Here is a 13,342-nt window from a genome sequence, read left to right as displayed (position 1 = left end):
TATGAAGGATGGGGTGGGGTGGGTGGAGGGGTGAGGGATCTGGCAAAACTCTCCAGGGAAGGCTTTAAGAGTTTGGACTGTATTCTCTAAACCATAGAGAAACAAGGCGGGTTTGGAGCCTCATCAGGGTGGCCATGATGTAAATGGTGGCTGGAGAGGATAAGAGGTGAGTCACGGGGAAGAGAACGGAGAGCCAGAGGGAGGGAAGCGCTAAGAAATGAACAAGGAGAGGGGGCAGGAGGTGCCCGGGCCTCAGGGGGAAGGTCACAGCCTAGACGACAGGGGAAGGGTCAAGGTGCAAGGCGAGGGCCTCCTCTGCGTGTGTGGCTGATGCTGCCAGAACATTTCAGCCCGGGTGAGAGATCACCACCTGGGTGCCTGACTTTAGGCGGGATTGGAGCCCTGGCCGGCTCGCTCATCCTGTGTGGAGGGTCTGGGGACAAAAGCCAGTGATGTCCCCAGCCCTGCTGAACATCTGCACATGTGCAGGTGGATGCCCGGGTAGGGGGATGGGCAGGAAAGACTGCAAGCTGGGGCCTGTGCAAAGCACTGTGGACAGAAGTGCCAGCGTTGGCACTTCTCTGGAACCTTCAGCTGCTCCCCTCCACGCTTTATAAAAACTCCCTATAACAGACAATAACAGCCACAATAAAAAATAAAAAGAAAAACCAATTTCTCTAAAACGCTGCCAGAGTCTAAGCCTCCCATCTATTTTTATTTTGTTTGCACAGAGTTCCGCACCATAAATGCTTGTGGCGTTGGCACAGTAATTAAAATGCCAGCACAGCCAAGGAAGCCGACTAAATGCAAACATGCCAGCTCACTAGATGGAGGGGGAAGAATTGCCCTGGGCGGAAATCAGGTCTATTTTTAGGAGGTTTTAGGTGCTAGGTGACCGGAAAGGAGCGTGGATGTCTAGTCTAAGCAAGGGCACCCTTCCGTGGGAGGGTCGCAAGGGGAGCTGGTAAACAGGGAGAACTCCGGGGCTATCCCAAGGGGGTGGGACACTTTCAAACTTCAACAATAACTGTAACTCTACAAGTGCTTTAGACATTGTATGCTCTCAGCTAGTGTGGATGGATGGTACATATAGACAGACGGAAGAATGGTTGGATGGACTGAAGTGGTGACGGGACAAGCAACCTGCCTTCTTCAGGGGGTAAAGAATTCGCCTGCAATGCACGAGACGCAGGTTTGATCCCTCGGTTGGGAAGAACCCTTGGAGAAGGAAATGGCAACCCATTCCAGTATTCTTGCCTGGGAAATCCCATGGACAGAGGTTGCAGAGTCAGACATGACTTAGAGATTAAACAACAAGCTTAGTTATTAGTTAAGGTTGTTAGACAGGCTTCGGAGGCTGAGCTACAGGAAGATTGCTTTAAAATGTTAACTACAAATGTATTCAGGTTTCCCTGGCGGCTCAGACAGTAAAGAAGCCACCTGTAATGCAGGACACCCAGGTTTGACCCCTGGGTTGGGAAGATCCCCTGGAGAAGGGAAAGAATGTTGTTCGGTCACTCAGTCGTGTCTGACCTATGGATGCAGTCTTTGTGACCCCATGGACTGCCGCAATCCAGGCTTCCCTGTCCTTCACTATCTCCTGGAGTTTGCTCAAACTCGTGTCCATTGAGTCGGTGATGCCATTCAACCATTCATCCTCTGTCTCCCCCTTCTCCTCTTGCCCTCAATCTTTCCCAGCATCACAGTCTTTCCCAGTGAGTCAGCTCTTCGCATCAAGTAGTCAACTTCAGCATCAGTTCTTCCAACGCATATTCAGGGTTGATTTGGCCACCTACCCCAGTATTCTTGCCTGGGGAATTCCATGGACAGAGGACCCTGGCGGGCTACAGTCCATGGGGTTGCAGAGTCAGACACAACTGAGTGACTCACACACACAGATGTATTCATATTTGAAAGATAAACTGTGTGAGTTAAAACATTCCATTTTTAAAGGAATTACTAATGGATTCGAACGAGAGGCAAAAATAAAATTTCAGACCTAAGAGGTGGGAAGATTTCAAACAAGAGGCAGACTCCTGGTTCACTCTGTCCCGACATTTTGGGAGACTTTCATTCTTTGGTGTCAGTTAGATATCACTTAATGGTCAAAAATATATTTACCTTATAAACTGACTGAAAGTCACAGAATTGCCTGGAATTCCTACATAGCTCTGAATCCAATGTTTTTGTCGAAGAACCCAAAACAACTGACTACCCGTGAAATGCTCAGTCAACCAATGTTTTGTCTACACAGCTTTTTTCAAATGACTCATAGAGAATACCTGTTGTTCTGGTTACAACACAGAGCGTTGCAAAAGTACTGAACTGGATTTTCTTTTATGCCGCCAAATAAAATTATCCAGGGGAGGCAGGAGTTCCTCCAAGGCTGTGCTATATGCAGATGCGAATCCCAGGTGGGGATCAGAGTCCGAGTTTTCCTCCCAGGGGAGCCCCGCCCCCGCTTCCCCTCTCCCACCAGCAGCTTACCTTCATCCCCTGAATGTTCTTCAGCATCACATCTCCGATTCTTTGGTAATCTCCTCTGATGTGGGCATTCGAGCGGCCTTCCCTGGGAGCAAAGGGTTGGAAACCAAAGCGTTAGCAGTGCAAACATGACTGAATCAACATGCCAGCCCCAGATGACAAACCATCAACCTTCACGTCTTCCAATCCGCTAACCTATCTGTACTTTCCTTTCTCTGTGTGTCACAGGACATCAGCGCTAGAAGGAGATTTCAAAATGACCCCAGTCCTTCTACAGACAAAGAAGTCCACTTGTGCTCTGAAAGTGGCAGGGATGAGCCACATCCTGTTCACCTTAATTTGATCTCATTTTACATTTCTTTTTCCATCCACGCTTGGGTGATTTTCTCAGCGTTAGAACAATGAGGAGATGACTTGCAGGAACAAGCTCATGAAACTGATTCTTTCTCATAGACAGGGACTAACAGACACTTGTAAGAAGCCAGGCTTAGCCTCAAAAATCAAGGTTTTTGCTCCCAAGAGTCCTTACCTGAAACAGACAAAGGGCTGTGTGAAAAGCCCTTGGCAAGAGAAAAATATAAATGAGGGCGTGCAGGAGACCCCCTTACAGAGGTGGGTATGTGAAGAACGACCCAGAAGAGGGCAGGATGGGGTCCCAGGTATTGAGGTGGGTCAGGGGTCCTTCGGACATGCTGGGTGGCGAAAGACAAAGACATGGCTGTTTTGAATGGAGCATCTGGGTATATATTAATTTCTCTTTGGCTCTAGGCTGTATCCAATATTGATAATCTAGGGGCTTAAACAGCAGTGAGTAAAGGAATATTATTAATAATAATGGCAGCTTCGGTTACTGAGCACTGACCACACAGTGCTGAGCACATTACAGGTACTGACTAGTCACTGAATCCTCTTGGCAGCCTTGTGACCAGGTACCGCCATCACCCCCTTTGAACAGCTAAATACTGAGGCACAAAGAAATGAAGCAACATGTCTAATGTCAGTGATCACAAGGCTGGAGCTTGGACCCGAGCCCAGGAACCCAGCCTATACACTTCTAGCTACCATACCTGTGCGTATCTGCCAATTAACCCGCTGAATCTCCCAGAGAAAATTAAAACATGATTTTTCAACAACGAACCTGGCTAATATCTTCAACTGTTCAGGATAGCCAGAAGCCAATTTAAGGAAAAGGGACAAACTAAAAATGAAAAAAAGGTAAGAATCTGGGCAGGGAGGTGAGATGTGCTCAGGGTGGAGTAAATATCTGCAACCCCAAGTGTGGAGGACAGTAACTTACACCCACAGGCGCTGCTGCCTAAGCCTCCAGCACCGGGAGGGATGACCTCCCTCCTCTTGGCATTCAGAGCTTCCCAGAACTGCCGGCTCAACCTCTCACACAGCAAGGCTCTTAGGATGGGGAGAGGAGGCAGGGAGAAAGGGCTTTCCAGGTGGTGCTAGTGGTAAAGAACCCACCTGCCAATGCCCGAGATGTAGGAGATGTGGGTTCGATCCCTGGGCTGGGAAGATCCCCTGGAGGAGGGCATGGCAACCCACTCCAGTATTCTTGCCTGGAGAATCCCATGGACAGAGGAGCCTGGTGGGCTGCAGTCCATGGGGTCACAAAGAGTCGGACTCGACTGAAGGGACTTAGCACTGAAGCGGGTAGAAGCGTCGGAGCAGACAAACAGGAAGCCTGGCTCCTCTCCTAGCTCCCCTCTCCCCACACCAAACAGTGACAACACACGTACTCCACCGTTTATAACTGGGCATGGACTGGGAATTACATCACAGGGGAGACAAGCAGCCAGACCCATCAGGGCATTAAAGCTATAAAATAAAAGGAGCGAGGGTGCCCACGATGTTCCCAGCCCCTGCCAGGGTCTTCTATGGCTGTCTTCCTCTTTTTAAATTAATATTTATTGGAATATAGTTGCTTTACAACGCTGTGTTAGTTTCTACTGTACACCAAAGTAAATCAGTTACACATATAAACATATCCCCCTTTTTTTTTTTGGACTTCCTTCCCATTTAGGTCACCACACAGCAGTGGCCAGAGTTCCCTGTGTTGCAGTAGGTTTTTAGAGGTTACCTATTTCATACAGAGTAGTGGGTATATGTGAGTCCCAGTTTCCCAATTCATCCCACCCTCTCTCTCTCCACGCCCTGGCGTCCATACACTTGTTCTCTGCGTCTGCGTCTCTTTCTGCTTTACCAATAAGTTCGTCTGTATCGTTTTTCTAGAAGGACTGTCCTCTCGTTAACCTATTCCATTCTTTTCCACCCCGATGCAGAATTCCTCAATCCTCCTGCTTCCTCTTAGCTGCCAAAACAAACAAGCTGGCCGATGGCCTCAATTACTATGCACTTCTCTTCTGATTAAAGTATGGCTTCTCTTCTCGCCACTGCCTGAAATGGTTCTGTGCAACACTGCCGCTGACCTCTGAGCTACCTAATCCACCAAGGCAGGTACTGTCACTCCTGCTCCTGGTCACCCACTCGCGGCTGGCTGGTCCCAAACGCCCTGGCCCTGCTCTCTGGTTTCTCTCCCCGTGACATCTTCAGTCCTGTTTGCCAAGCCCTCCTCTCCGGGCCATTCCTAATCTGTTTCTGTGTTTTGAGGACCCATCCCTGGCTATCTTCTCTCTCTCCATCTCTACCTCTAGCAAGCCTTTCTAGTCTCCATGGTTTCAACTCACGATGCCACATCTATGATCTCAACGGGCTATGAAGCTACTGACCCAGGCCCTGAGTTTTATGACTTTCAGAGGTCGCTCCCCGAGTGACCTCAAGGTGGTGGATACGAAGATGCCACAGTGTATGCGGTGGCTTAGTCACTCAGTTGTGTCCGACTCTTGCAACCCCATGGACTGTAGCCCGCCAGGCTCCTCTGTCCATGGGCATTCTCCAGGCAAGACTATTGGAGCAGGTTGCCATTTCCTCCTCCAGGGGATCTTCCTGACCCAGGAATCGAACCCAGGAATCTGCATTGCAGGCAGATTCTTTACCAACTAAGCTCCAAGGGAAGCCACCTCACAGGAATCTCAAACTCAAGAGATTCTGCACAGAGGTATTTATTTGCTGCCAAAATCTAATCTCCTTCCTCCATTTCATTCCTTAATGAAGCAACTGTCCTGCCTCAGCCTCATGCCAGGAGCCTCAGTTATCCACACCCAGTCTCTCTCCCCCCATCCATCGGGTCATTCTCCCCCAAAGCAGCCTTGTGGAGAATGCTCCAGCGTCTGACTTAGACTAGACTCCCCTGGTGGCTCAGATGGTAAATAATCTGTCTGCTAATGCAGGAGACCCAGGTTTGATCCTGCACCAGGAAGATCCCTTGGAGAAGAGAATGGCTACCCACTCCAGTATTCTTTCTTGTTGAATCCCATGGACAGAGGAGCCTGGTGGGCTACAGTCCATGGAGTTGTTGGACACGACTGAGCAGCTAACACTTTCCCTTTCCCCTCCTGAGACAGCATTCGGTTCTCTGCTCATGATCAGAAATTATTCCACCCCATCAGCTACAGGGGTATGGTATCTTTGGATCTTTGGCGAAAGGTTCTTAATTGGGTCACAACAGAGATGTTTATCGTTTGGCTATTCTGTAGATCCTGTGAGTGTGCGGATGCAGTTGTGAATTACAGGTTGCTTCTTCTCCTTACACACTTCACGCAGGAAGGAGCTCCTGCCAGAAACGGAGGCTTCCTGCTGTTCAGAACCACCCAACCTCACACCTTCAGCATCACGGCGAAGCTCTCTTAGGAGCTGGGAAATTCTCCTTCCCTCCCCAACACATCTGAACAACAAAGGAGGACTGAATTGCTGAGCTAGAACAGCCTGGTTTCAATAAAAAGAGGGAAGACACAACTTATGCTTGATTTACAGGTATGCAGCTATCATCTCGGAACCTCAATCACTGACCCCAAACTTCCAAATGGGCGTCCCACTTGGCAACGCACATGAGACAGGTCTTCAGTTCATCCAAAGGACATCATCCAGATATTTTAGTGAGAATGCTCCGGACTGGGTGGAGGGAGAACTGGGGGTCTCGGCTCCCACTGGTACTGAACAATCCTCTGTCTCTCTCTCACAGAGAGCAGACTGACCCACGGGAAACCAGGAGCAGCGGAGCAGGCAGGGAGGAGGGGCAGGGAGCGGTGATGGAAGCCAAGCTGGATTGACTTCACTTCCTTTCTTCCTTTGCCAACTCTTTATTAAAAAAGAAGTGCACTGATGCTAAAACCCAGACGCAAGGGGGACGTTCCTGCTTTGGCTGGCCAGCAGAACCTTATCTGTTTCCCTCAGTTTTCAGAGTCTTTATTTCATTTGGGAAACTGCTCTGGGATGGCATCAGGGATCCTCTGTGCCCAGTCAATCCACTGAGCAGGGGTAGACTGAGGCCACGCAGTGAAACTAGGCTGGCGCACAGCCGGGGCCAGCCCTCCTTGGCCCCAGAGCACGGAGTCAGCCCTCGGGAAAGGGGGCGAGACCTGCGCCCCGGCTGCTCCGTAGAGAATTACCGTCACGCTTACGACGCTTCCTCTGCATGTGAACGCCAGCGAACCCGCAAGTCCAGTGCACTGGCCTTATTGTAAAGAGCTAAAAGGTCACTTGATTATGGAGAACATGGAAAAGTAATTACAGCGCTTCCGGAACAGCCTCTGGATGTTAACCTCACAAGAAAAGGGTCCTTGTTGGGAAGGTGGGGCCGCGTATTCACTGTCTGGCTAATTACTGCGCCGACAATTTCGCGCTGGAAACCCATGTAACAAGAAGCCTCCCAGATGCTGAATTCTGACCTGTGTACCATGATTAGTGTGCTCCAGGGCACAACTGTGTGTTATGTCATCTCAGCACAAGGTTGAACACACGCGCACACACACACACACACGCGCACACACACACACGCGCGCGCGCGCGCGGAATCTCTGACTCTTCCAGACCCTCTGTAAACGTTTCATTCACCACTACAGACAGACCAAGGCTCCGCCCTTTCCTCCCTCTCACAAAGAAGCAAAGCAGCAGCTCATTAGATTAAAACATAAAAGCAAAACCACATATCTTGGAGCTAAAAGGGCTGACTTTTTCAACTCAGCTCTGGGTCGGGGTGCTCTCTGACTCCAAGAAAATAGATTTAACTTTGTGAATTTTTAGGCTTCATTTGCAAAACAGACATCATGGCCTAATTCTTACCATTCCTTGTGGTTCCTATGATTCTAAGTGAGGGGGAAAGAGGCTGTAATTTTGTCTGTGGGTGTGTATCTGTGCTGTTATTGTGCTAAGTTGCTTTAGTTGTTGACCCTGTTCGACGCTATGGACTGTAGCCCGCCAGGCGTCTGTCTCCATGGGATTTTCCCAGCAAGAATACTGGAGTGGGTTGTCACGCCCTCCTCCAGGGGACCTCTTGCATTGGCAGGGGGGTTCTTTATCGCTAGCACCACCTGGGAAGCTATGCATCTATGTATCTGTATGTCTGTGTGTATCTATGTAAATAAAAGAATATGTAAGTGAGCAAATGAGTAAAGACAAATCTTCCACAAATATGTAGGGTAGGAAGGGCAGCTGGGTTCAAAAAGCAACCAATTAGCCAGAGTAACAGATTTCATATGTGTGTGTATATATATATTAGCTGCGTGTAATAGATGTGGATTTCAATATTCTTTGATGAATTTCAATAGCCTTTGAAATCCCTGGAGAGGAGAAACCTCATGAATGTGAATGTTAATTCACACTGCCACTTGCAGGGAAGGCATTTGTGAGGCGTTCTTGCTGGGCTGGGGTACACTATTTCCCCCCAGTAGCGACAGGTATGCGACCATCCTGTCCTCTGGCTAAGGTAGACATGGCAGCCTCAAGCCCTCAGCTACCTTGTGCTTGTCAGCTATGCATACATTATAGATTTGCCTAAAGCTACAGCTTTTCTTCTTCCAAGTTTACCAGGTCCAGTTTAATATGAGGCACAAGAGTTACAGCCCACTCACAGGCAGGCTTGATAGCACCGGATGAGACCTGGGTTTGGTCCTGTTGACGGCCATGCATTAAAACCCAGCACAATAGAAGGGCACTTTCAAACTCATCAGCGGCCTGTGTTCCAGCAGAAATGCACCTGCAATTGGGAAAATCATTTCCATTTTTCTAAACAAACAAACAAAAAGGTAGCTTGCTCTTAAAGCACAGTGGGTTATACAGACAGGAACAAGGCAAACAATTCAAGAAAAATAGCTCTTGCATATGCTTGAGAACAGGCAATTTTACTCCTGTGTTAAAAGGAAACAATCACCAACCACCACTGGCCCCCTGGGCGACAGAGCGAAGCTGAATCTGGGCAGGATACAGTGGGAAGATCCCTGCGTCCTTAAAGTGTTTTTCTCACCTTAGAAACAAAGATGAAATTTTAAATTAATTTATATAAAAAAGTGTACATGCATGGCCCCCCACGGTATACCCACGATCCATATCTTGCCCTAAGTTCCTTCCACCGTGTATTCTTCCAAGCTTTTTTTCCAGGTAGATCACACTGCCTTGTCTCCAGTGAGTTTCATGGTTTAATTTGAAAGTAATGATTTTAAACCCTTTTTGCACAGCCTTCTTTTAAAAACCAGTGAAACTATTTTCAAACAAAAGCTTTTACACAAGAGAAGCAGATGTGCCTGAAGCAGGGAGCAGAGGGCTCGGATGGCCCGTCCTTGAGTCTTGCGTTTTGAATACAACCTCAGTGACTCTGGACAGCTTCCCTGGTGGGAAGCACTAATGGTATTTTATTTTTAATATTAACATGTTGCAGACTTTGCATGTGAATACAGATTTTCTAAGTGTAAAAGCATGGTCTATCATCATTTGCCAGGCGCCCTGCTTTGAGCCTTTGAAACACAACAACAAACTAAATAATCTTTACGATTTACCCCAGAAGAAACCAAGACATTTTCATGAGTTTGTTTCCTAAGTATTTTGAGCAACTATTGTGTGGTGGGCCCTGTGTTTGGTGTAATGAGTACTATTCATTCTTTTTAATACCATTTTTAAAGGCTACAACCCACTTACAGTTACTACAAGATATTGGCTCCATTCCCCAAATTGTACAATATATTCCTGTAGCCGATCTTATACCCAATAGTTTGCACCTCCCGATGCTGTGGAAAAGCACTTTCTGTGATGATGGAAACGTGTTTTACGTCTGCTGTCCTAAACGCAGCCACTAGCCACTGGGTCTAATAACCCTTGAAACGTGGCTCGTGTTACTGAGAAACTGAATTTTTAATTTAAGTTATTTTAAACTGCTCCAAGTGGCTAGTGGCTACCATATGGGACAGGGCACCTTCGATGTCTTCACTTATCCTGTTCTTGTATTGTTTTCTATGTGTTAACTGTCTCAAAATCTTTGTGGAAGATGAAGCATAAAAGAATTTAAGTGAAATGAAGTGAAGTGAAAGTCGCTCAGTCATGTCCGACTCTTTGAGACCCCATGGACTGTCCATGGAATTCTCCAGGCCAGAACACTGGAGTGGGTAGCCTTTCCCTTCTCCAGGGGATCTTCCCAACCCAGGGATCGAACCCAGGTCTCCGGCACTGCAGGCGGATTCTTTACCAGCTGAGCCACAAGGGAAGCCCAAGAACACTGGAGTGGGTAGCCTATCCCTTCTCCAGGGGATCTTCATGACCCAGGAATTGACCCGGGGTCTCCCGCATTGAAGGCAGATTTCTCCTGATAACTGAGTTATCAGGGAAGCCCTAAGTAAAAATGAGCCTTCACAAGACTTGTGACGCAGTTTCCCAACGAGACTCGTTCTAACAGGCACACATCACCTGGAGCTCCACCCTAGACTAGGAGCAGGTCCGCCTGGAGGAAACCACAGTCTTGGCAGATGCTCGCGCATCAGGAGCTGAGATTCCAGGTGAACCAGGATGGGCGGCTCACACAGGAAGGTAAGTAAACGTCTCGGGAATTCAGAGAAGGAAAGACGGAGGTTGGTGGGGAGGACGCAGGGAGGGAGGAGTCATAGCTCACTCAGCCGGGCAGAGTCAGTTTTACAGGTGGAAAATCAATGCGGTTAATCGACCCTGCTGGATTTGAGAGTGACTTGGGGATTTCTGGCATGCAGGGTTGACACCCGAACTTCCTGCTCAGGACAAAAAACTCATTAGGGGTGGAGCTGCAGGAGCAGGTCAGGCCTGAGAGGCAGTGGGATCCCTCGTCACACGAGAACGTTCGTTCCACGAGACAAGGCACTGCAGCTGATTTTACTCTAAACGAGCAAAGTTGTCATTGCCGGTGGTAAACGCACTATGGCGACGACAGGAGCTGGCGCACGAAAGAATTAATCCAACCATGAACAAAGTGTGTGAGGCAGGAATAATTCCCCCGTGAAATAATTACAGGGCTTCTCTGCAGTCAACCTTTACAAATATTTTGATCTTGGGCGACAACAAAAATAATATGGAAATCGGATCCTTTCCTTTACGTGGATGTGGGAAACAGTCCACAGTCATCGAATTCAGGGGGAACAAAGCTTTCATGTCATATAAATGACCTGCGTGGCAGTCAGCCAGCGCTTCACAGTGTGGCAGGAACCACTTGCCACTGGCGACCTCTCAGAAGGATGGTGGCTGGGGTCCGGTCCATCCTCGGGGATCCAGAGATGATGTGTGGGGAGGCGGACTCTTGGGGGTGGGGGGGCGCGTGTCCATGTGTGTGGTACACGTGTGTGCACCTGACTCAACCAACCACAAGAGGGTGCTGTGAGAAACTGCCTTGGCTGGAGGGCGAGCGAGCCACCTTTGGGGGTGGTGGCCAAGAACACGGGTAATGAACAGTGCCTCTTCCCGCCCTGCTTGCAGGAGCCGCCGGCGCACACCAAGCTCATATGACAACAGGCTGTCCGGTCACCAGGCTCCTGACGACCCTCGAGCAGAGGCCAGATAAGACATGGAGTTTATTAACGTCAAAGGTCTCCACCTCGGGATAAAAGTGTCTGACCAGCCGGGATCATCGCCCACCACACCCCTCACTGGGTCACTTAAGAAAGGTTTAAAAAAAAAAGGCGGCCTGTTTTTACTTTCCCACCTGTTTAAAACAAAGCCCACGGACCTCACAGAGCGGTAGGGCAGTTAAGGGAAATAACAATGGGAGTTGAAAAGCACCTCCAAGAATGAGGAAGCTGCTGAGAAGTGAAACTGGAAATGCACCTGGACAGGTAAGCCCTGCCCATGCCAGCTGCATTCTGAATCCCCAAGCTCTGCGGGGAGTAAGATGGTACTCCTAGGTACCATTTTAGCTTCAAACTGAGGTCTTAACGTTCAACTTAATGTCTCAAGGCCTGGCTGCGAATGCTGACTGGGTCAGAATGGAGGCAGTTCAATCAGCCAATACACCTGTCACATAAGGCTCACCTGCCCGCCTCTGTGAGGTTCCAACGAGCTAATTCAGGAAAGCCCTTGGCAGCACTCACAGAGAACCTACAGGCATGGTGACCTTCGTGTGCAAAGCACTGTTTTGAAGTCTCTTGTCTTCTTCTGCATCAGATTCCCTATGATTTTTTTTTTCTATTTTTAAAAAATTGTGCCTAGATAAGGACTGTCGGCAAAGAGACATCTCTTTGCCAACAAAGGTCTGAATAGTCATAGTTTTTCCAGTAGTCATGTACCAATGTGAGAGTTGGACCATAAAGAAGGCTGAGCACTGAAGAACTGATGCTTTTGAACTGTGGTGCTGGAGAAGACTCTTGAGTCCCTTGGACTGCAAGACCAAACCAGTCAATCCTGAAGGAAATCAACCCTGAATATTCATTGGAAGGACTGATGCATGCTGAAGCTCTAATACCTTGGCCACCTGATGCAAAAAGCCGACTCCCTGGAAAAGACTCTGATGCAGGGAAAGATGGAGGGTACAAGAAGAAGGGGGCGACAGAGCATGAGATGGTTGGATGGCATCATCAACTCAAGGGACATGAGTTGGAGCAAACTCCAAGAGATAGTGAAGGACAGGTAGCCTGGCGTGCCACAGTCCATGGAGTAGCAAAGAGTCAGACACAACTTAGTGGCTGAACAACAACAAAAGAGCCCCTGGAGGAGGAAATGGCAACCCACTCCAGTATTCTTGCCTGGAAAACGCCATGGACAGAGGAGCCTGGGGGCCTACGGTCCACGGGGTCGCAAGGAGTCGGATACGACTGGGTGACTTAGAGTTCCTTTTTTCACTATAAAACCTGATCTCTACCACCACTTTGCAAGTGTACAGTTCTGTGGCATTAAGTATAATCACATTGTTTTCTTGAACCCAGCTGATATCCTTCTTGAAAGCTGTGTGCCCAGAGCCTACCCATGTCTCCTTGCATGCCCCTCCCTGGGTCCCAGTTCCCCACCAGCCAAGTTCCATCCCCGCCAGAACCTGGGGCAGGTCTGCATCCATCTCTGGGGAATGACTTGGCCAGTTTGTGCCCAGCACCTGCCAGTCATTTTAGGGCTGGAATGTGGGGCTCCTGCCCAAGGGCCAAAGCTCTTTAGTGGCTTTCTCTGAATGCGTTTCAACAGCTGAGTAAAATGTCCTCACTTTCAAAAGTAAAAGCACAATGAGTGTTTTCAGAAGTCACCGAACCTGTTTCCTTGTTTTTGAAGAAACGGGGTAACTTGGGCTTGGGCCTGAATGAAACGGTCCAGCCTCTTCTCCCAGCATTGACTTGGGAGAATGCACCGTTTAGACAGGTGCAGGTATGTTTGCTGAGCCAGGCTCCAGCCTAATCATACAGGAAAACGTCCTGGTAATTTTTCTGCCTTATAATTTCCCACTGCTGATGGAAGTATGTGACAGCGTAACTTAGGGCAGCAAAGAAAAGCACAGCGGCAGTGACATTTAAGCCCCAAATCT

The 13,342-nt window shown here is 48.7% G+C and overlaps 1 protein-coding gene across 3 annotated transcripts in view; it reads right to left on the bottom strand.

The window, feature by feature from the left end:
• The window catches only part of FARP1 (FERM, ARH/RhoGEF and pleckstrin domain protein 1), a 304,622-nt gene that overhangs the window by 17,679 nt on the left and 273,601 nt on the right, over positions 1-13,342 (bottom strand). For all 3 annotated transcript variants that reach the window (XM_052649975.1, XM_052649976.1, XM_052649977.1), the window contains exon 17: positions 2,488-2,569. In XM_052649975.1, coding sequence (XP_052505935.1) covers positions 2,488-2,569 — 82 coding nt within the window. The remainder of the gene's footprint in view (positions 1-2,487; positions 2,570-13,342) is intronic.

Source organism: Budorcas taxicolor, chromosome 12 (genome assembly GCF_023091745.1).
Source record: "Budorcas taxicolor isolate Tak-1 chromosome 12, Takin1.1, whole genome shotgun sequence".
Lineage (NCBI taxonomy): Eukaryota > Metazoa > Chordata > Mammalia > Artiodactyla > Bovidae > Budorcas > Budorcas taxicolor.
Note: the sequence above shows the minus strand (reverse complement) of the source record. Positions and strands in the feature narration are given on the sequence as shown.